At 40.8% G+C, this 23,479-nt stretch overlaps 1 protein-coding gene across 4 annotated transcripts in view; it reads left to right on the top strand.

The window, feature by feature from the left end:
- PHKA2 (phosphorylase kinase regulatory subunit alpha 2) overlaps positions 1 to 23,479 on the top strand; it is a 59,342-nt gene that overhangs the window by 10,346 nt on the left and 25,517 nt on the right. For 3 of the 4 annotated variants that reach the window (XM_045582305.1, XM_045582303.1, XM_036439710.2), the window contains exons 3-14: positions 3,955 to 4,113; positions 6,048 to 6,095; positions 7,015 to 7,183; positions 8,580 to 8,662; positions 10,824 to 10,904; positions 12,593 to 12,691; positions 15,130 to 15,276; positions 15,827 to 15,880; positions 16,516 to 16,638; positions 18,214 to 18,309; positions 21,703 to 21,810; positions 22,191 to 22,269. In XM_045582305.1, the coding sequence (XP_045438261.1) occupies positions 3,955 to 4,113; positions 6,048 to 6,095; positions 7,015 to 7,183; positions 8,580 to 8,662; positions 10,824 to 10,904; positions 12,593 to 12,691; positions 15,130 to 15,276; positions 15,827 to 15,880; positions 16,516 to 16,638; positions 18,214 to 18,309; positions 21,703 to 21,810; positions 22,191 to 22,269 (1,246 nt within the window). Of the gene's footprint in view, positions 1 to 3,954; positions 4,114 to 6,047; positions 6,096 to 7,014; positions 7,184 to 8,579; positions 8,663 to 10,823; positions 10,905 to 10,990; positions 11,066 to 12,592; positions 12,692 to 15,129; positions 15,277 to 15,826; positions 15,881 to 16,515; positions 16,639 to 18,213; positions 18,310 to 21,702; positions 21,811 to 22,190; positions 22,270 to 23,479 lie in introns of those variants that run through there. The other variant, XM_045582306.1, reaches the window with a different exon arrangement.

Here is a 23,479-nt window from a genome sequence, read left to right as displayed (position 1 = left end):
CAGGAAGTAGTTATCGAGTGGTAGAGTGGCTCTTATTATAGAATTTCTCACTAATATTAATTTATTTTTTTTTCAAGAAAAGTACACAGAGAGTTTATGAAACAGAAAGGAATGATTTATATAAGTGAGCAAAACCCAGGCCTAAAGAAGGGTCAAGGCAAAGAGCTGGGGGCAGAGTTGCCAGGGTTTTTATCTCAACCATATCAACGGATTAAAACTAGCAGTATTAATAGTAAGAATAAAAGAGGACGCCCAGGCGTTGCTTTTTTCTAATAAAAATAATGATGGTTACATCGAGCTAACTTGTGGATTCTTCACCTAACCATGTATCTTCATCCGATTTCCTGAAGTAATTATATGAAAAAGAAAGAATGTGAATGAAAGATTCAAATAGGTCAATAATATTAATCTATTGGTAGTTATTGAGCAGTGATTTGTACTGCTAGACAAAATACTTAATATGAATTACTTTATTTAATCCTCACAAACAACCAAATGAGTCCTAGGCACTACTCTAATCCCCATTTGATCGATGGGGAGACAATGAAATAATTTGTTCAAGGTCAGTTGGATTGTGGTAGAGCTTTGAACACAGGCAGTCTGTTTCCAGAGCCTGTGCTCTTAAACACAATACATTGAAGGTTATGTGTGGGTCTAGATCAAATTAAATTATATGTATTTTTTATATATATTTTATTGATTTTGTACAGAGAGGAAGGGAGAAAGATAGAGAGTTAGAAACATCGATGAGAGAGAGTCATCGATCAGCTGCCTCTTGCACACCCCGTACTGGGGATATGCCCGCAACCAAGGTACATGCCCTTGACCGGAATCGAACCCGGGTCCCTTCAGTCCCCAAGCCGATGCTCTATCCATTGAGCCAAACCGGTCCCGGCTAAATTATATTTTTAAAAGATTGGAAAGTAGCATATAGCTAAAATGACATATCTGAAGCCATAGGCTTAACATGAACAAATATACCTACCTTCCTCTTGTCTGGAATTTGCCTGTTTGTTTAGCTTGTAAAATTGCATCAGATATAGAGGCCTTTTGTTCCTCTTCCATTAAGATAACTAATGTAAACAGAAGACCCCATAACTCTAAAAAGATAGACCTGTTGGGTGGTTCACAAAAATCAGTGACTATGAGTGAAGATGATAGAGCACAATCCTCCTCTACTAGGGGAATAACTCAACAACAAAACCACTGGGTCATTCTTATAAGAAGGAACAGCAATCTGGCTGGTGTGGCTCAGTGGTTGAGTGTCAACCGGCACATACCCGGGTTGCAGGCTCGATCCCCAGTGTGGGGCATGCAAGAGGCAGCTGATCAATGATTCTCTCTCATCATGGATGCTCCTATCTCTTCCCCTCCATTCCTCTTTGAAACCAATAAAAATATAGTTGTTGTTTTTTTTAAAGAATGGACAGAAGGCCGGAAGTCACAAAGTATACCCAGTCTATGGTCATTTCAGGTTTTATGAATCACATCAAAATGGCACTTCTACATCTTCTTCCAACACAATATTATTTTCATAGACTTAAAGAGAGAAGCAAGTCCTAGTCAGCTCAGTCTGTTCTAACAAAATATGGCAGACTGGGTGGTTTAAACAGAAGTTTATTCCTCACTGTTCTAGAGGCTGGGAAGTCCAATATCAGGTCAACAACATGGTCGAGTTCTGATGAGAGCCCTCTTCTGGGTTGCAGGCAGCTAACTTCTTGGTACTTTCTCACGTGGCAGAAGGAGAGCAAGGGAGTCCTCTGGCCTTTCTTATGTGGGCACCAATCCCATTCATGAGGGCTCTGCCTTCATGACCTAATCACTCTCAAAGGCATAACCTCCAAAATATCAGAACAATAGGAATTAGATTTCAACATGCAGATTTGGGGGAGACATAAACAAACATTCAGTTCATAACAGCAAGTATTCTTTTTGTGGAGCGCAGTAGTGCCCCAATTTAGCATGGCTTGTTTATGCATTTTGAATGTGAGGATCACCAACAAGGGATTCAATATAGCTCTAGTAGGGATGATCGAATCCACTTCAACAGTTAAGCCCAAGCTAAAGAATAAAAGAGGTGACTTTCATTTAGCAGGACAGTGACATTTCATAATCCAAACCACACTTGGCACTATGTGCAAGCAGTCCCTGCTGTGTCACCACAAGGCTGTTTGTCTCTGTGGACTCAGGGTTGATGGGTACACCAGAAAGGGGCCATGTCCTTTCCCTGGATGTCCTGATGGTTTCCTGTCCTGGGTTAGCCAACTGGCCTCAGAACAGTTAAAGATGCTTATGTTATACATTGTTGGTGCATAGCGATTAAAAAAATATAACTCCAGATATCCACTATTGGAATAAGACTTGTACCTTCAGCCAACCATCCCTAGACTTCAGATCTAGTTGACTTTAAAATCATTGATTTGTAGTTGTTGGCTGTAGAACTATGTCAATACACTGAATGCTGTTGCCCCCGAGAGCAGTATCAGTTGAGTTTCAGATGTTTTTTCCAAGGGCATAGATTAAAGAGGAGAGTCGAATATTTAATTCCTTGGGTAAGACAATTTTAAACTATGCCAATGTTTCTTTACCTAATAACCTTGGCAGTATCACTTGGAAAGTACCCAAGAGAGTTTTTTGGTGAGCTTTCTTATAAATAATTTGGTGCCCTTTTTTAAACTGGCAAGGCTCCGATTGTTATAATGTATTTTATTAGATGCATATTTCTTCGCATATTTTCAGGAAAAGTCAACAGAGGCTTCTATGATTCCTCTTGTCTATTTTATTTCTAGGTACAGAGTTTATTAGGCCTGGCTTTTTAAAAAGCAGTAGCTTTATTGAGATATAATTTACTTATATAATTCATGTCTTTAAAGTATACCATTTAATAGTTTTAATACATTAACTACAATCAACTTCAGAATATTTTCATAACCCAGAGAAAGGGGAAAATACATGCCATCCATCACTTGCTTCCCATTTTTCTCACTTCACTCCTACCTTCAACCCTAGAAAACTACTAATCTACTTTATATCTCAATGGATTTGCCTATTCTGGACAGTTCACATAAATGAGATCTTACAATATATAGTCCTTTGTGACAGGCTTCTTTCACTTAGCATCATATCTTCAAGGTTCATCCATGTTGTAGCATGTGTCAGTACTTCATTTCTTCTTGTTGCTTAATAATATTCCATTATTTGTATAGACCACATTTTGTTTATCCATCAGTTGATGGACATTTGGGTTGTTGCTTTCTTGGGGCTATTACACATAATGCTGTTATAAACATTGTATATACTTTTTTATGTGTGAAGGTCTGGCTTTTTAGTGACTCATCTGGTCTTTAAAATACTGGTTATATAATAGCTGAATAGCACTCCTAGTGTCCTCTTGCTCAGCACCTCTTTTTAGGTACAGGAAATGTCTGGGTTACAGATTGGGCAGCTAAGACCCACTCCTTCACTCCATCTCTTTTTTTTCTTCAGTAGGGTCCACCTCCACTTCAACAGTTAAGCCCAAGCTAAAGAATAAAAGAGGTGACTATCACTTAGCAATGGCATTGCATGGCTTGGCATTTCTGTACACATTGGTGACAATGCTGTACCAATTTGTGTGGATACATGAAGGCAGAAGAAGACCTAAAGCCCAAAGTGCACATATTTATAAAATTCTTGTAGGCTTTTTCTGTTTGTCATTTCCAATAGTGTGATCTGGTCTGAAAGCAAAAGTACAAGAACTTCAAAGTGACAATATTCCTTAGAGATCTTCTTAGTGATGTCACTTCTCGCCCATGATCACACTGCTGGTGGCAGAGCAAGAACTGAAACTCCTATCTCTTCACTTGTAATCCTGACCCTTGTTGTGGTGTCTGAAGACAAGTATTCCTTGTCCAGGAGCTGGGTAAAGGGTGTTGTTGAATCATTTTGTGTCTCTTTTTTTTTTTTTTTTAATAGAATCCCATCACGGGGCTGCTGTCTGCCAGTCATGAACAGAAGGATGCCTGGGTGCGAGATAATATCTACAGCATCCTGGCCGTGTGGGGCCTGGGCATGGCCTACCGCAAGAATGCCGACCGTGATGAGGACAAGGCCAAAGCCTATGAGTTGGAGCAGGTAATGCTGATTGGCAGCCATGTCTTGGCCGTGCAGCACCTCTTCCTTAAACTGAAAAGCCTACAAGGAAGTAGCTGTGTGTACAGAACAGTTTGGTGTAGATGTTGGCTCCATTTCTGCTATAGAATGTTTTGGGGAAGCACTTAAGTGGCCTCAATTTCTCATTTGTTTTTCCCTTTGAGATTTTTTCCTTCCAAGAAATAATCACAATGAATTGGAAAATAAAGCATTAAAATTTCCAACTAGCTATTTCTCACACTTACGTTCTGTCAATTTTATATTTCTATATATATAAAAAGCTAATATGCAAAGTGTCCCCTTGGGTGTTCTGACCAGGGAATGGCACAGAAGGAAGGCCCCGGCTGGCAGCCAGAAGGCCCCAATCGGCCCTGATCACTGGCCAGGCCTAGGGAACACTACCCATGCACAAATTTTATGCACTGGGCCTCTACTAGTTATATATGAGGTTATATAAACTAATATGATTGTTTTTTTAAAAGTCAGTACACCAGAACTACACATTCCAAACACCTTTCAAGTAGTTATGTTGAAAGGATTCTCATCCAAACAGTATTGCCACCATTTAAAACATGTTTGGAATTTCCCATGTTGATATTATTCAATTTTTGTGCTTATTTGCCATATAGCTCAATGGAGTCCTATTATTGTTTTCCAAAATCAGAATCTAAGATACCCACCAAAGAAAAAATATAGCATCATTGAATATGTCAGAAAATAATCTATCCTTAAGCACAGGAGGTGTTTTCAGTTTTCACGACCCTTAACTACATCCTCCACTGCATACCATGCACATTCTGTAAGAGAGGAGATGCTCATGGCCCTGGGTGAGCTTCTTTCAGCCAGGCAACTTTGAGCAATCCTGTTCTCCAGTCACTTGTGAAGCAGTCCTAGGTTCAATTCCAGTCAAGGGCATGAACCTCAGTTTCATGTTCCATCCCCAGCATGGTTGGGGCATGTGCTGGAGGCAACCAGTTGATGTGTCCCTCTCATATCAACGTTTCTTCCTCCCCCCCCCCCCCCACTTCCACTCTCTCTAAAGAAATCAATGGAAAAAAAATATCCTCAGGTGAGGATTAATAACACATAGAACATAATAAGATCAGTCTTTCAACATTCACATTTAATACATGAATTGTAAAGGAAATGAGAGGTCACATAATGTATTGATTCAGAACTCAAACTCTGGAATCAGATGGCCTGGACTCTGTCCTTGCTCTATCCACTGGGAAACTTTAGCAATGTTACCTCACCTCTCTCAGCCTCTGGTTCCTCATCTATAAAGTGAGGTAATAATAATACCTACCTCAAAAGATTGTTGGAAGAATTAGAGAACCAGGTAAAGTGTTTTGTACCATGCCTGGACATAGTATCTGATTATCAAAGTACTATTTCTATTTATGATAATAATAAAAATTATAATAATTGGTTACAATACATATTATTAAGAAACCTTGGCAGCTACTTGCATTTTGTAAGAACTTTACTCAACAGTTCAGTAATGGTGTCACAAATGGCTATTTTGGCACAGAGCTGTATTACTTGGGAAGGGATGGTGGACTTAATTCATCCTTGCATAACAAAAATAAATTACTAAGAATTGTGCCATAAAGCTCCAGGGTACTAGGCTTATACAATTGCTTGCTAAAATATCAGTGAGGAGTCACTAGATTTCAGAGCTGGGAGATGCCATCTGGTCCAACTCCTTCCTTTGAGATAAGTCACTTTGTCAGAATTTTCTTTCTTTGCGATGGAGTGGAGAGGTGGAAATAACTAGACAATCAGAATACTTGTATACACTCAGGATCTGCCTTCTCAGGGAAGTCTGCAGGCAGTGTTGGCTTACTGGCTAGGTGGTGAGGTTGTCATGGAGCAGGGAAGCTGGTCTTGTTACTGGTCCCACTTTCTCTCTACAGAATGTGGTGAAACTCATGCGGGGTCTTCTGCAGTGCATGATGAGACAGGTAGGTGGAAAACGACAAATGTGTTTGTGAGTCATCTGAGTGGGCATTTCGTCATTTTCATGATAACAACTAACATTCTTAAAGCGTTTTGAACTTTTCAAGATGAGAAATTAAAAACATTTTGCTTACTTTTTTTCTTTAAAATTATCTTCGATGTTTGTATTACACTCTCTGGCTCAGAGACTCAAAGGATGCTGTATCTCAGAATCTCTTTTGAAGTGTTGCTTGTGTGAAAGGAGAACATATCTTTTTTTTAATAAATGGGGAAGAAAACATTGTTTTTAAAAGCCACTCCTAGAAAGCCATGTACTACTGTTTATTCTGTTGAGTTTGTAAAAGGGTTTCTTTTGAGTTGAAATGCTTGAGTTTCTAAAACTTGACATTACTATTTACTGGTATTTTCTGTAAGGGTTAAATAAGACAACTTGTTGAGCACATACTGTATACAGAGCATCATATTAGGATCTGCAACAGATATAAAGATGACTACCACACTGACCCCACCTTTAATCAGCATGTGCCTGCTAGTCTTCAAAGACAGTTATTCTTTTTCTATCAACATAACAGGCCCTCTTCCTATATCATTCTCACCCTCTTTTCCTCCTTCTCTCATTGAGTGCCTACCATGTGTTAAGGTTCATGCTGGGTATACACAGGCATGGAAACCCCTTGTCTTGACTCTTTGCCCCTGCAGAACTAGTTAAAATCCTACTGGGCTGGACATTCCTAACGATGGGCAAAAAGAATCCCCCACACAGTCCCTCTGTGTGGTGCTCACTAGTGAAAGTCCCATTTTACTACTCTTTGGCTCCCAGAGGTAGCAGATAAGAGGTCTGCATCCAAGAGATTGAACCTAGGTGTGGCCTTTGCCAGCCATGAACCTCTTAGCTATGCAGAGCTAACTTGCCTTCTCCCTCAGGTGGATAAAGTGGAGAAGTTCAAGCACACTCAGAGTACCAAGGACAGCCTGCACGCCAAGTACAACACCGCCACCTGCAGCACCGTGGTGGGTGATGACCAATGGGGCCACCTTCAGGTGGATGCCACCTCCCTCTTCCTCCTGTTCCTGGCCCAGATGACTGCTTCAGGTGAGCCAAGGCCATTTGAGCCCACTGTACAGGGAGTGACAATCCAGAAGGGTGTAGGGAGGGACAGATATTGATCAGTATTCAAAATAAGCTATTTATATAAAGAAAAAGCATGCTTCTTTATAATATTCTTAGAGGCCTGGTTCACAGATTTGTGCACCAGTGGGGTACCTCAGCCTGGCCTGCACCCTCTTGCAATCCGACACCCCCAAGGGATGTAGTGGTGTGTGAAACAGCTGGCAGCTGGGGAGGAACCCAGGCTGGGTGCTGCGCCACTCCTGTTCATACCAGCACCGCTGCACCTACCAGCACTTGGTTGCTCTGCCATGGAGGCAGGAGAGGCTTAAGCCACTAAAGCTGCGCTTGCCAGCTGTGAGTCCAGGGTCTTGCGCCCCTCTATCAGCTGAGCGGTGCTCCCACTGTGGGAGCACACTGACCACGAGGGGGCAGCTCCTGTGTTGAGCATCTGATCCCTGGTGGTCAGTGCGCATCATAGTGAGCGGTTGATCCGTCATTCAGTCATTTGGTTGCTTAGGCTTTTATATATATAGATGAGCACTGACTCTGTGACATGCCAGTAGTCAGCCTCCTGAGCACTCGCAGGATGAGGGCTATTGAGCCAGCTCTGTTAGCATCTCTGTAGTTAATTCCAAAGCTTCCTTTCTGTCACTGTCACCTAGTTACTGGGTAACAACCTAGATGAGATCTACCTTCAACAGTTCAACTCTGCAGAGTGTCATGCCCCTCCCCCCTTAAAGTTTTCTTATCCCGGATTTTATCAGTGAATATGCTACAATTAATATAACTATTCCTTTATTCTTTTCCTTTTTGCTGTTATAACTAATATTGCAATACCAACTTTGACCCATATCTATTTGTTTCCTTCCGTTAGTTAGATTCCATTCAAGGAGTGCAGAAGGCCCCATACCTTCCCCTTTCTGCTTGTAGGCACACGCAAAAGCAGATATAGGCTTGCCTTCTTTCCTTCCTTCCTCTTTCTGCTACTAGACATAGTGTTAAAATTTATTTCAGACTTAATTTTTGATGCTCTAGTAAGAAAAATGAAAATGGGGCCCTAGCCAGTTTGGCTCGGTGAATAGAGTGTCAGCCTGCAGACTGAAGGGTCCTGGGTTCGATTATTGTCAAGGGCACATGCCCAGGTTTTGGGACCGATCTCCAGTAGGGGGTTTGCAGGAGGCAGCCAATCAATGACGCTCTCTCATCGATGTTTCTATCTTTCTTTCCCTCTTTCTTCCTCTCTGAGCAATCAATAAAAGTTTTTTTTTAAAAAAAGGAAAATGGGGTAAAAGGATTCATTTCCTAGTGTGATATTTGTAATGGGCAGCTCTCTTTATAGCATAACCTCATAATTTCATTGTTTGCTTTTCTTGACTAGGTTTACGTATTATTTTCACCCTCGATGAAGTTGCCTTCATACAGAATCTTGTTTTTTATATAGAAGCTGCATATAAAGTTGCTGTAAGTATAAACCCCAATAGTATTTTCAGTTGTCAAAAAGAATAAAAAATCATATAGTTCTCTGAGAGCCATGCTATTTGGAGCTGACCAGAAATTTAGCATAATTGGAAGTGTAAAATTATGTCACCTCCACACACAAAGTGCACATTTTTGTCCTGGGACACAATTGCAGAGTTCATGTGGCATGTACATAGGCTGGTCTGGCTCAAGATTAAGGGAGCTGCTATGCCAAGGTGATCACCCCAAGCAAACCACATGTAGAGGGGCTAGAGCCAGATGTGGGCCCCAGGCCAGGTGAGTGCAGGTACAAATGTGCATAAACCCCAGCTCCTCCAGGATTGACTATAAGGGTGATAAGGAAAGTGTAGAGTTTGGTTTGAAAAAGAAAGCCACCATGGTCTAAACTTTAGACACTAAGCAAGGGTCAGCAAACATTATATGCAAAGGGCCAGAGAGTAAATATTTTCAGCCTTATGGTCCCTATGATCTCTTTTGCTGCAATTCACCTCTGCCATGGTAGCACCAAAGTAGCCATACACAACATATAACACGTGAGCATGGCTGTGTCTGAAATATACTTTATTTACAAAAGCGGGTAACCAACTAAATTTGATCCAAGGGCTATAGTTTACTACCCCCAGGTCTAAAGCAGTAACTTTCAATCAGGGGCAATCTTCCCCTCGCAGGGACATTGGGCAATGTCTTGAAATATTTTTTGGTTGTAATATTGGGGAGGGTGCCTCTTACATATAGAAGGGTGGTGTCCAGGGACTATGCTGAGCATCCTACAGTACACAGGACAGTTCCCACAACAAAGAATGATCTGGCCCCAAATGTCAATAGTGCCAAGGTTGACAAAGCTGGGTCTAAAGAAACTCAAGAAATCTTAATGTAAAAGGTGGGACTTTAGTTGGACCTTGGAGGATGAGTACTGTAGTTAGATAAACAGAAGGAGGAAAAGGGGTGTTTGCAGTAAGGAAATAGCATGAGCAGTTACAGGCTCTGAGTGTGTCTATTTGGGAAGATACTTGGGGAAAAAGGGAGCAGAGTGAAGGAGTAGACTTAGGGTAAAAGTTGAGTGTTGGACAGTGGTAGAAAATAGTCAATTTGTATGTGTGCTAGATGAGGTGGAGAGGCCAAATAATGGAAGTGTGGCCATCTAGAGAGAGAGATTTGAACAGGACCCATTAGGGTTATATAAATAGCTTGTCAAGCAGGAAGTGTGGTGATGAAAGCCATTTTTGAGTTGAAGTGAAGATGGGTTGGAATGTGGAAAGGCCCAGATGTGAAGAATACTGAAGGAAGGAGTCCTAGGTCCTAGCTACAAGGCAAAGAGTCTAAAGTCACTCTGGTGTGTCTAAGTTGAAATTTTCACATTTTGAAAATGCTCATCTTTAGAGACCAGATAATAAATACTGAAATGCTGGCATTGGTCCTGTTCTTGTTGGGTTGTAATCTTTCAATAGTGCACAGAGCATTATTTCAAAAACAGTATGCAGTTCTTAGGTTTCTTAATAGAAAGTATGAATTATTAAAGTTAGATATGCATGCATCAAGTCCTCTATGTGGACAGAGTGTTCTGAGCCAATTCATATTAACCAGTTTAGGATACCAAGAAAGTTCAGTATTCTGTGTCTTAGTTTTGACTTGGGCTCCTGTTACTTGCTAAGTATTCCTTTCCCCAAGAAGTAATGCTAGAAAAAGATATTAAATAATTTTAAATGGTTTGGTTGGCTTCAACTATTTCTAACCCATTTGTTTAAGTTTCTTTATTTCATCTTATAATTTAATATAAGTTCAAAGGAATTAGCTAAATTGAGGGGCAGCATTTTATTTGATTTTAAGATAAATAAAATATTTTGTTTTCTACAAATCAAGAGTTTCTTACAAATTAATAATTTTTAGGAATAAGAAAATTGAGAGTACTTTTGCATGCATTTTTTGTTCCACCTGAGTATTTACTTCTAAAACTGCACAAAGGTCAAATGAACTGAAATCGAGGAAAAACACAGCCTGAGTGTGTAAAACCATGAATTTGGTTGTCTTGGAGAAGAGATATTCATGTTCCATTATGCCTGCAGTAACATAAAGGAATCATTTTTCCGTAGCACTTCTCATGTTCCTCTTTTCCTGCTCTGATTACTGTCTTTTTCTCCTGCAGGATTATGGAATGTGGGAACGTGGCGATAAGACTAATCAGGGCATTCCAGAATTGAATGCAAGCTCTGTAGGAATGGCCAAGGTGACGGCTCATCCTCCTTGTTCTTCCTTCTGTGCGTTTTTTACTGCTTTGACTTGGTTCTCATTAGAAGTATGAACTTAATCTGATTAGTATCTTTTTCAAAAGTCAACAGCAAGTGTGAAATTCAAGTGGTGCATGTACCCAGCCAACTGAAATTATAGGTAAAGAATGTAGGTTTCCTGCACTGAAATCTGCATGTGCTTGAAAATAAGGGCACTCCTTCCTCATTGGGTATTGTTATCACCCACGGGTCTAAACTCTTACTGTTGTCTAGGAAGCTGGATGTAGATCTTCAGTTTTCTTTTCTGGGTCATAAAGAGGGCTGAAGAACATGACCACTTTGTAGGGCAGGGTTTACAAGTTCAAAAGTCTATAGGGCCAGGCAAGTAAAATATAAACATGTGAAGTTGGCCAGATAGAAAAATATCAAGGAGTATTGTGGATACTGAGGACATTCTCTAAAGGTATTGCAGTTCAAAATCATTTTAAAAACATACTTAGGTCAGAATACACCTGTGGGGCACATTCAGTCTGCAGGCTACCAGTTTTCATCTCTTGTCCTAGACATTTAGCATGCTTTCCTCTCCTCCTCTTCAATATCAAGGTGTACTTTTGGAAAGACTCCAGCGCCAGAATTGTTAAAGCAACAATAAATATGCTCTGTTAAGAGAACAGACTGATGGTTGCCAGATTCTAGGGGGTTGGGAGGAGAGTTAAAAAGGTGAAGGGATTGAGAAGTAGATTGGTAGTTACAAAATAGTCATGGGGATATAAAGTACAGCATTGGGAATATAGTCAATGATATTATAATAACTATGTATGGTGCCAGGTGGGTACTGGAAATATCGGGGGAAACACTTTGTAAAGTATATGATTCTCTAACCACTATGCTGTACACCTGAAGCTAATAAAGAATAATATTGAATGCAAACTGCAAGTGAAACAAAAATCATAATAAAAATAAATACATAAATAATAAGAGTAAAAAATATGCTCTGTTAAGGTCAACTGACAAACAACATAGTACTAAAAAAAAAAAAAAAGAACTTTTTAAGTGCCAGATATGCTGTCAGGAATTGATCACTAAAATAGGAGAAAGAAAAGCCAACCATAGCCAAAACTGGTTTGGCTCAGTGGTAGAGCGTCAGTCTGCGTACTGAAAGGTCTCGGGTTCGATTCCAGGCAAGGGCATATATGTTGGTTGTGGGCACATCTCCAGTGGGGGGTGTGCAGGAGGTGGCTGGTTGGTGTTTCTCTCTCATCAACATTCCTGGCTCTCTCTCTCCCTCTCTGTAAAAAAAGCAATAAAATATATTTTTTTTAAAAGAAAGAAAAAAAGCCAACCATGAATTATAGTGCCCCCTGTGTATGTGCGTGCACACACACACACACACACACACAATTATTAATTTGTTAATATTTCATTTTTGTATAATCATTTCATTTGAGGAAATATTTTTATTTTCCTCTGCTTGCTCCCTTAATGAGCTGCAACATTTAGGAAAGCTCTGATCTACTGAAAATAAGGATAGAACATGACCATAGGACTCTTTGGCTGGATTTTAAAGATAATGTTTCATCACCTTTGGGGAAATGTGTATACCTAGATTGCTTAATGAAAAAGGAGTATTGGATATGGGAGTGCATGTTCACTAGAAAGGAAAAGTAATTCTGACCTGTGTTTGTAGGCAGCACTTGAAGCAATTGATGAACTGGATCTTTTTGGAGCCCACGGAGGACGCAAGTCAGTGATCCATGTCCTGCCTGATGAGGTTGAACACTGCCAGGTAACAGCACAGCCTCTCATATTCCAGAGAGCTGGACTCATGAGGGAAGACATGGGCTCCAGTTTTCCTTACCTTTCTAGCTTGGTGGTACTTGGCTTCTTTGAGCTTTAGTTCCCTCATTCATACAGTGGGCATATTGGACCCTTTCCCTCCTGCTGCACAAGGTGGTCCTAAGGATAAGAGTAAATCCACTTAATTTGTCAAAGTACTTTGTAAGCCAGAAAGTACCAAAGTACCATACAAACATAAGACACAACAATAATATACACTGAGTGACCAGATTATTATGATCTCTGAACGCATAATAATCTGGTCACTCAGTGTATATATACATATATTAGAGGCCTGGTGCATGAATTTGTGCATGGGTGGGGTCCAGCCAGCCTGGCCAGGGGGAGGGGACATAGGTGGTTGGCCAGCCTGCCTGCTGGTCGAACTCCTGGTCGAGGGGACTATTTGCATATTAGCCTTTTATTATATAGGATATACACTGAGTGGCCAGATTATTATGTGTTCAGAGATCATAATAATCTGGCCACTCAATGTACATATGGAGTCAGCAATCAAGACACCTTGTTTTGCAGAAGACAAAATCTGTTTTATTTGTTTTGAACATATAGGTGGTTTTCTCTCAGGTTTATTTCATGATGCTCCCAAATTGAATGACTATCAAGCACTAGTTCTCTTGGGGAGCGAGGAGGAGATGGGCAGAATGGGTAATGGTGGAGAGATGAGATGGGAGAAATGGCAAAGAAGTGGAACCTTCATGAAATAAAAATCAGAAAAAGGAGCGATTTTGACAAGATTAAGCAGATAGTAGGTCACCAACTATTAGTCAATCACCAAACTCTTATTTAGTGAGGGCCCACTGTGTGCTAGGGCTATGAGAATCAGATACATAAAAACTTGTAAGCAGAGAGCTTCTGGAGGGAGTGTATGTTTCCAGGCAGAGAAAGCCTAGGAAAGAATAACTAGTTAAAAACTAAACTTGGGGCGGGATGGGGGAAGGGTTCACTTGGTTATAAAAAATGAGGTTTTACTCTGAAGCTGAAGGTTCACCCCCCATTTTTATCCCACTATCCGGCTCACTCATTTCCCCCCATTAGATATTTGTTAGTGAGGATTCTGCAATTTCTTTTGTTTTGATTTTTAAAATTAATTTCTTTATTGATTAAGGTATCACTTATTTGTCTTCAACCCCCCATTCCAATCCCCCACTCCCCTCATGCTCCCACCCCCCTATTGTCCTTGATCACTGGTTAGGCTCATATGTGTGTACATAAGTCCTTTGGTTCTTGAAGTATGGTTTAATAGAGTCAAACTAGTGTGCATCTTTCTTTTTTAAAAATATATTTTATTGATTTTTTACAGAGAGGAAGAGAGAGGGATAGAGAGTTAGAAACATCGATGATAGAGAGACATTGATCAGCTGCCTCTTGCACACCCCCTACTGGGGATGTGCCCGCAACCAAGGTACATGCCCTTGACCCGAATCGAACTTGGGACCTTTCAGTCCGCAGGCCAACGCTTTATCCACTGAGCCAAACCAGCTTCGGCCTAGTGTGCATCTTAATAGATGAAATAGTCTAATGGAAATTGTGTGAGCTTTGTACCCAGCTGGTCCTGGGTGGAAATCCTAGATCTGTCACATACTGGCTGCATTTCTTCAGACTGAGTCTTTGTACTTGTCTTGAGTTCTCATGTGTGAATTGGATGTAGTACCTGAATTCCTTCTTCATATGGAAGATTTAATAAGCTTATTTTTTCAAGGGTCTAGCCCCATGTCTTTACATGTTAAATCTCAGGATTAGCTTCTTCCCTTCCCAAACTTTTCCTTATAATCTCAGCTTTCTTTATTTTACAATGCCTAATCCAACCACCTTATAATTTAGGTCATATTATAGTGCTACTAAGTAACCCATTCTCTCTAGGACTGAACTAAATACTGTTGTTACCATTTTGCCTGAGTGTTCTTGTGGTCTTCTGGATTTGCCTTTTTCTTTTAGTGGTTTCCCAGTCACCTAGTCCAACTGGCCACATTCCATAGAAGCCAGACATTTCTCTGTAGTGGCCCTGTATGTGTGTCCTTCTCTCTCTTTTTCTTCACCATCAGGACATCCTATCCTGCTGACAAAGGTAGCCCCTAGTTCCTTCCCTGTATGTCCTGAAGGCCCAGCAAAGTCAACAGAAGTCATGAAGGAAGGGAGACAAGGAGTTCTCAGCATGGTCTCCAGGCAGTACCACACTCCCTCCAACTCCTTATTCTCCCCCCAAGGAACAGGAAGCATTGGGTGGGCAAGGTCGCCCAACAGGGTCATATTGGTAGGACAAAGCTCTAATCACTTGAATATTCCTTTGGGGCAAAGGTCATGATTTCTAGATACTGTACATAATTATTAGTATGTCACAGGTTAAAGCCACTTCTGTTTTTCATTCAGTCTATTCTGTTCTCCATGCTGCCAAGAGCATCGACGTCTAAAGAGATTGATGCTGGACTTCTTTCTATTATTTCTTTCCCGGCCTTTGCAGTGGAAGATATGAACCTTGTGAATGTGACCAAAAATGAAATTATTTCGAAGCTCCAGGTAAGCGGTGGTCACCCTAGTGCTGATCTGCCCTGTGTTAAGGCATAATTTCTTAACCCTTTAGAAATCACAGACTCCTTTGAAAATGTCTTGAGAGCTATAGAGTTCCTTGCAGTGGAAGACATGAATTTTATGAATAGAACCTATCTGCAAGGACTCGAATGCCCCTTTAGTTTTCCAGTCTTTCAAGTAGAAGCAGTCCAATCCAGGTATCTGAATGGTGGCTTTTCCACACAGTGAGGTTCCCTTTGCACCATTGCATAATATGACAAATCAGAATGAAAGGCTGGTCATTCACTGAACTCTCAGTGATTATTCTCACACCTCTGATAGCTTACTGTAGTATTTTGGAATTTTCTTCAAACTGAATTTACTTTACGTAGGACCTAAAAATAACTTTTTATATCGATGATAAAGAGTACTTGGTACACATTTCAGTACTACAAGATTCATGAGAAAAGGGGGCAGAGGCTTGACTGGAGTTAAAATCAAAAAGCAAAGAAATTCTTCTGATGTCCTCAAATGCATTTGTTTTTCTTTCTCTTCTTAGGGGCGTTATGGATGTTGTCGCTTCCTTCGAGATGGTTATAAAACCCCAAGAGAGGTTGTATTTATTTATTTATTTATTTATTTATTTATTTATTTATTAAGAGAGGTTGTATTTAAACAATGTTTCCTAAGATTCCTTAACTGCTTCATATCTAAGTTGCCACTGTGGTGTTCTTCCTCTGTTGATTATAGTTACTTGATAGAATATTGGAAAGAGAAGTCTTAATTTTGGTATTACAAGCCTGGAGTTAGACAATAGAATAGTAAAATCATTAGGAGGACAGCAAGCTGGTGGTTTAAAACCAGCTTTTAGACAGGACAAACAGTTCTGTGGCTCACGTGGGTTTTTAAATACCAACTGTTGCCCCTTCCTTGGGTTTCTTTGCCATAGTGACTGATAGAATAATATCAATAAAATAGTCTGCCAAGCACTGTGAGAGATAAATTGCTATTTATTTGTTAGAGATAGGAAACAATAAACTACCAAGCAATCTTGTGTACATTTCTGATATTTTACCATAGAAAACTGCCAAAAACAGCATCTCCCCATTATAGCAGAATCCTAATTATGTTATACCAACCTCCAAGCTGCATTGAAACAAACAAGCGAAGGAAACCCAGTAAGGTGCAATGGTATTATCTATGTATCTATGACATCACCTTTTAGAAGGTTTACCTACTTGATTACAGGACCCAAACCGATTGCATTATGACCCTGCAGAACTCAAGCTCTTTGAAAACATTGAATGTGAATGGCCTGTGTTCTGGACATACTTCATAATTGATGGGGTCTTCAGTGGTGACGCTGTTCAGGTAAGGAGATGCGGGGTATTATGTTTAATCTTCCACTTATCCGTCAAAGGACTTTGCTAGAGGTGGTCTATCCAGTTCACCAACATAGTCCCTGTGCCTATGACATAGTAAGTACACAGTAAATATTTGTTAATGCAGCATCCATTTGTTCAAGACAGGGTTCTTTAGCATTTGCTGCTGTGCATACTTGGGTGAGCAAAATAGATTTGTCTTTATGAAGCTTATGTACATGACTGATACACTCAAAGTTTTGCTGTTTTTTTAACTTTTTCAGATCTGACATTTTTATAACCTGCTTGAATCATATGTTCTAGGTTGGGGTGAACAATATAAGATTTATTTTAGTTTTTGAAAGCTGCCTCTGCTCAGGAACGCTGTGGGGGGGGGGGCTGTTGGTGCAGAAACAATAGCAAGCTTGAAATGTTGATATTTCCCATTGTTTATTCTTACTTTTATGCTGTAGTGATTATCTTGGATCTTATGATTTCTTTTTATCCCAGAACTGAAAGATCTCAAAAAGATTGAGTTAGAATTTCATTGTGAATAAGCTTGACAATGATCAGAAACAAACAAAGACTAAGGGGACACAAAAGACTGTACTTAGTACCTTGTTTTCTAGGTCTCATAAAATTTACGACACTTATGCCTACCCTATCTCTTCTACTTTTTGCCCAATGACATTTAAAAAAGGGATGCACCCCTGGTCATGCTTTGACTGGGCTCTCCAAAGATGAAATGTCTTAAATAGCAGGTGGCTAGTTAAAGGTTTTTTCCCCTCCCTTTTTTCTCTTCCCTTTTAATATGTAGAGTTTTATCATTGCCTTTTTCATTTCATGAAAATGTTTACATCAACAGCATCCTAAGAATAGGGGTACATCGATCATGGTATATATAGTTCCTTGTTCAGCAAATGTTTCTTGAGCAATGAATATTTGAATGAGGGCCTTGTAGTATAAAACTAACCTATAGGTGGAAGTGGGATGCACTTCTTATGATCCAGCCTCCACTCCAAGAAGCTTATAGTCTAGCTGGTGAGACAAATTGTAGTTATTTATTTATTTATTATTTTTTACTTATTTTTTTTAGAGAGGGAGATAGGGAGAGGGAGGAACAAACATTGATGTGAGAGAGATACATCTATCGGTTGCCTCCTTTACTCACCCTGACCAGGGATTGAACCCTCAACCTAGGTAGGTGCCCTGACTGGGAATCAAACCTGTGACCTTCCACAGGACAATGCTCTAACCAACTGAATCATGCTGGCCAGGGCAAGACAAAATTTAAATATGTGAGAAGTTAAGAGTGAAATTTTTAACTCATGGGTTAAAGACCACCCAGAGAAAGAAGAAAAAGGCCATACAGAAAAGACCAGTTGTGTTTCGCTCCTCCTAACACTTGCTGTCAGCAAGAGTCCCGGTTCCTCCTGCCCTCTTTGAGCTAAAGGTATTTGTGCATTTCCTGGACCCGTGTCCTACTTCTAATCTGTTGTCGAGAATGGTGTTTTTCTGTGTTACACTGACGTTACAGCATTAAGGACCCCTTTTTCATACCATTGGGGATCGGACTATTTTCCAGGTCCAAGAATACCGAGAGGCCCTGGAGGGAATATTAATCAGGGGCAAGAATGGGATCCACCTGGTGCCAGAACTCTATGCCATCCCACCTAACAAGGTAATCAGGCATTGCTTATCGAGAACAAAGTGACTTAGTGCAAGCCTTTTCATATTTTTCACCCCCTTTCCAGAACTAACACTTTTTCTCCAGGAGAAGTGGTTTGTAAAGCCTTCAGCAGTGTTCCTAACTATCACAGAAGTTATGGCTTTGGAGCCTTGCTTGCAAAGGGGAATATAAGTGAGGCATCAATGGAGGACCTTCCAATGATATCTATTCCTCACCGGAGCCCAAAGCCAAATGAACCTTCAAATGCACAAAACACTGTTGTACACCATGTCCTCACGCATATCCACAGAAGAAGAAACCAGACAGAATCTTCCTGGGGAAAGAGGAGAGATGTGTAGATAGAGTTGAGAATCTCTTCCTTTGAATCAAGCCATTCCAGAGCTAAAGCTCAAGCAATCACTTAGAAGACATTCTACATCAGGGAGAGAGAAATTATCAATAAGATGCCTAAAGATAGTTCTGTTCTATCCAGTTTCCTATATTGGGCCATGATGGACCTATATAGATCTTGATGGGAAGATTTCCCTATGTGTGTGTCATGTTTAGAAGAAAGAATTCTTGATTCAGGCTGTTTGTCCTTCATCTGTTCCTATTGCTTCATTTCTATATTTGCAGGAAGTAGAGACTTCAAAGAGCATCATATTCCCCCTAATTGACAGGAACAGCAGGCGATCATAATCCAGCAGAAGCTGTCATGCCATAGCTTAGGTTTAGGGGTTCTCTGGTTAAATCAAGCCCACAAGCACATGGTCAGAGAACTGTAGGGCCTCTGGAATTGTGTGTCTCTGCCCAAAGAGGCTCTGGAACCTGTTAGTGCTCAGATAGCACTGGTCCACCTGGGACCAGTCCGGAGGTGCCTCCTAATGGGTAGTACATTTCCAGGTGATGGAGAGTCCCTCACTATAGTCACAGATCAGGCCATGGAGCCTACAAGGGGTCTTTTCACTATGTCAGAGTCCTAGGCATCCTACAAATGTATTCATATGAATGTGTTGCTGGTGAGGGGCTGACAGTCGGGCCTTGGTAGTTATTTCCCAGCAATGTGTTCAGGTTTCCCATTTCCAATACTGAGGCACTTGGCAGAACAAAAATTGGTAATAGGAGGCCATTTGGATCCTGGAAGCAGAGCAAGTGGAAATAAATGACTTCATGGGTATTTTAGCTATTTTATGGAAGAGAATAACCATCCATCTGTGTTCTACTAGAAGGCATGTATTCATGACTATAGTAAATGCTAGGTGTGAACAGTGCTGGCTACATGTTGTAAAAAATTACTCTGCAGCTTTTCTTTCTTCTAAACTTTGCACTGACATTTAAGCAAGGCACCTATTTGAACACAGTGTGTGTAGGCTGCTTACAGAGAACATGTGGGAAGGTTCACCCATCACAGCAGTGGCGTGTAGAAACCACTGCAGATGGGACACCCAGATCCATATGGCACCTTTGTGCAAATTAGAAAAAGGACCTCATCCTTGAAGTGGCTGCAGCCCCAGGCCAAAGTGGCATCAAGCCTGGATGTCAGCCTCACTCTTCCTCAACTAGACATGCTTGTACAAAGGGCTACCATCCATGGGGTCCTCCATTGCACAGCTTGAGACTAATTCAAGTGTGCCCAGCAGATACGTATTAAGCAGCTGCTCCGGGCCTGGTACCAGACTAGATTCTGGGGCACAAAAGGGTTGCAATGCCAGCTCTGCCTCTGCAAGCTTGCAGGCTAGTGGGGGGTCAGAGGAGCTAGTCCGGGGATGGAGAACAGACATAGGAGTGGTGGTGGCAAAGACCTGATGCATTGAAAGACTTGCAAGCAGATCAGAAGGGGTGGGAAAGGGGGAGGAGATGCCACTAGAGGGAGGCAGTAGCCAGCCCGTGGGTGGCAACAGGGTAGAGCCAGGCTGTCTTGTGATCCGGACACCTTGCCTGCCTTCTGTTCTTTGCATAGACTATTTCTCATTCTAGATCTTTTCAGTCTTTCTGGACATTACTTATATTTCAGTAGCTTTAGCGTACAATCTGATTGTAAAAATAATCCTGCACACTGCAAAACATCCAGAATTCTGCCAAAAGAAGTAAACACCTATCTCTAATCTTACTACCCAAAGATAACCACTGTGACATTTTGGTGAATCTCATTTCATACTAGTATCCCATTTGATTATTTGATTGCTGGTGATGTTTAATTCTGTTTAGTGTATGATCTTCAGGTTTTCTTAATGTTTGCTACTACAGCAAATTTTAAAATTTTTACAAAGTATATTAATAACATCACTGATTAACACACAAAGAATGATTGCCCTCGTAGTGTGATTTTCCCCTTTGGAGAAGGATAAATGTGTCTACTTCCTTTGATCGACTGATATTTTCTGGAAGGAAAAAAGTGGTCACCGACATTATTCCCAACCAACGTTGTACTGAATAAAAACCCAAAGGTCAGCATGGAGTTTACAACAGAGAAAGTGGTAGACTAACTCTTAGAGTGCATAGCCAGTACTGTCCATCAAAAAGAGAACTGTAACTTATTTAGATGAGTCAAGAGCCCCCAATGGATTCAGCTTTGTGAATCCCTGATGAAAACTTCCTGATCTAATAGTACAATTGTTCTTTTCTCAATAAATAGTGCCACCTTCTGGTAATTTTCTTGTGTAAGCATACAGTTTATGAACTCCTGGGGATAGCAAGATCAAAGAAGACTTAGCATCAGTGATGCACTGCCATGGCAGAAGGCTGATGCTTTATTTTATTTTATTTTTTAAAGGCCTCAACCCATTTTTATTTTATTTGTAATATATTTTATTGATTTTTACAGAGAGGAAGGGAGAGGGATAAAGAGTTAGAAACATCGATGAGAGAGAAACATTGATCAGCTGCCTCCTGCATACCCCCTACTGAGGATGTGCCCTTGACCAGAATCGAACCTGGGACCCTTCAGTCCGCAGGCCGACGCTCTATCCACTGAGCCACACAGGTTAGGGCAGAAGAAGGCTGATGTTGTAGATCATTGTATCCAAAATACAGCCAGATGTAAGCATTAGCTGTGCAACTTCTTGTTGCCTGGAGCTGTGCTCAAAGAAGGCTGGCCAGGCTTCCAGTGTCTGTCTCTCTGCCTTCTGCCATCAGTGTGCTTGTGGGCAGAGCACTGGCCTGGGGCCAGGCCCAGATATGAGTTCTGCCTCTGCTGCCTTTACGTGTGAACCACCCCTCCCACCCACTACCACCAGCACAAAGCTTTAGCCTCCTTGGCCTCCCAATTCCGGCTCTCACACAGAATTGGCCTGGGGGAGCAAGTGAGTAGCATTTTATAAATCCTCAGTGTGCTCTCTAGTGTATGGTGACACTGGCCTTTTTATCCTCTGACATTCTGACTTTAGGATTTTCTCTCTCTGCCAGGTAGACGAAGAGTATAAGAATCCTCACACGGTGGACAGAGTTCCTCTGGGGAAGCTGCCCCATCTGTGGGGTCAGTCCTTGTACATCCTCAGCTCACTCTTGGCAGAGGTAGGCAACTTGGGGGCTTCACAGATGGGGAACCGAAAGAGCACAGTGGCTCTCTGTCCACTATGGTGGTGAATGTCTTTGGCATCTTCATGGCTTTAAAGTCAGCTGCTCTGAAGTATTCGTTACCATTGTTCTCTTCACTCACATAAGATGGTGGCATATTTGACTAGCTGTAGAGAGTGAGGTGCCGAAGTCGTAACACATTTATCAGTGCCTATCTAAATGATCTATGTGTTTCAGAGAAAATAAGCAATAGACTTGAAATATATAAGGGAATAAGTACTGAATATTTTGAGCCCCAAAATATGTCATTTTCAAATTCAGGTTAAATTTTGATTAATCGATATTTCATAGTGTTAATGCTCCTTTTTCCCCCCTAGGGATTCCTTGCCACTGGTGAAATTGACCCCTTAAATAGAAGATTTTCCACTTCTGTTAAGCCTGATGTTGTGGTACAAGGTTTGTGAGCGTGTTTACTATTTTTATTTAACTTAGTAAAACCCATGTGTATTTTTTGCTTGATTTTTTTTATTGAATTTATTGGGGTGACATTGGTTAATAAAATTATATAGGTTTCAGGTGTACAGTTCTATAATACATCATCTGCACATTATATTGTGTATTTAGCACCCCTAATCAAGTCTCCATCCATCACCATTTATCCCCCCTTTACCCTTTTTTTACTTCCCCTTAACCCCCATTCCCTCTGGCAATCACCATACTGTTGTCTGTGTCTATGAGTGTTTTTTTTTCAATTCTTTTACCTTTTTCACCCAGCTCCAAAACCCCCCTTCCCTCTGGCAGCTGTCAGTATGTTCTTTGTATCCATGAGTCTGTCTCTATATTGTTTATTAGTTTATTTTGTTCATTAGATTCCACATGTAAGTGAAATCATATGCTACTTGTCTTTCTCTGGCTGGCTTATTTCACTTAGCATAATACTCTCGCAGTCCATCCATGCTGTCCCAAAAGGTAAGATTTCCTTCTTTTTTATAGCCAATTAATATTCCATTGTGTAAATGTACCAACAGCTTTTTTATCCACTCACCTACTGTTGGGCACTTAGGTTGCATCAAAATCTTGGCTATTGTAAACAGCACTGCCATGAACATAGGGGTGCATATATTCCTTCTAATCATTGTTTTAGGATTCTTAGGATAGATTCCTATGGAAATGCCTTATGATCCCGCGATTCCACTTCTGGGAAAACACATGTATTTTTAATGCAAATGTTCCCTGATTTTCTATTGTTTAAGTGTGTATGATATATGTATGCTTTAGTGTATATTAATTTGTAACATCATAGCAGAACACATTACTCACATGTTTGTGGTGATGCAGGTGGCATGTGCTAGCATGGAAGCTATGTCCTTTGGGAGCAGGGGCACAGGTTTCTCCTGGTACTCCCATGTGCATCTGTCTCTATTCCTGACCACATGTGAAAAGAACACCAGGCAGGTTTAGAATAAATGTAGATCCAGGGGAATGCAAGACATCATATGAAATGGGGTAATTTGACATGGTATCTGTTGAAGACCATTTTTAGAAGTCTCTTATCAGACTGTCATGTACATTGTAAGTACATGAAATATGCATCATGAGTGTTGAGAAGAGGCAAAGCCAGAGAGAATCAGGAAGAGCAGCAGTACATGTGCTGTCATTTTCAAAG

Source organism: Pipistrellus kuhlii, unplaced genomic scaffold, assembly GCF_014108245.1.
Source record: "Pipistrellus kuhlii isolate mPipKuh1 unplaced genomic scaffold, mPipKuh1.p scaffold_m20_p_16, whole genome shotgun sequence".
NCBI classification, from domain to species: Eukaryota; Metazoa; Chordata; class Mammalia; order Chiroptera; family Vespertilionidae; genus Pipistrellus; species Pipistrellus kuhlii.
Note: the sequence above shows the minus strand (reverse complement) of the source record. Positions and strands in the feature narration are given on the sequence as shown.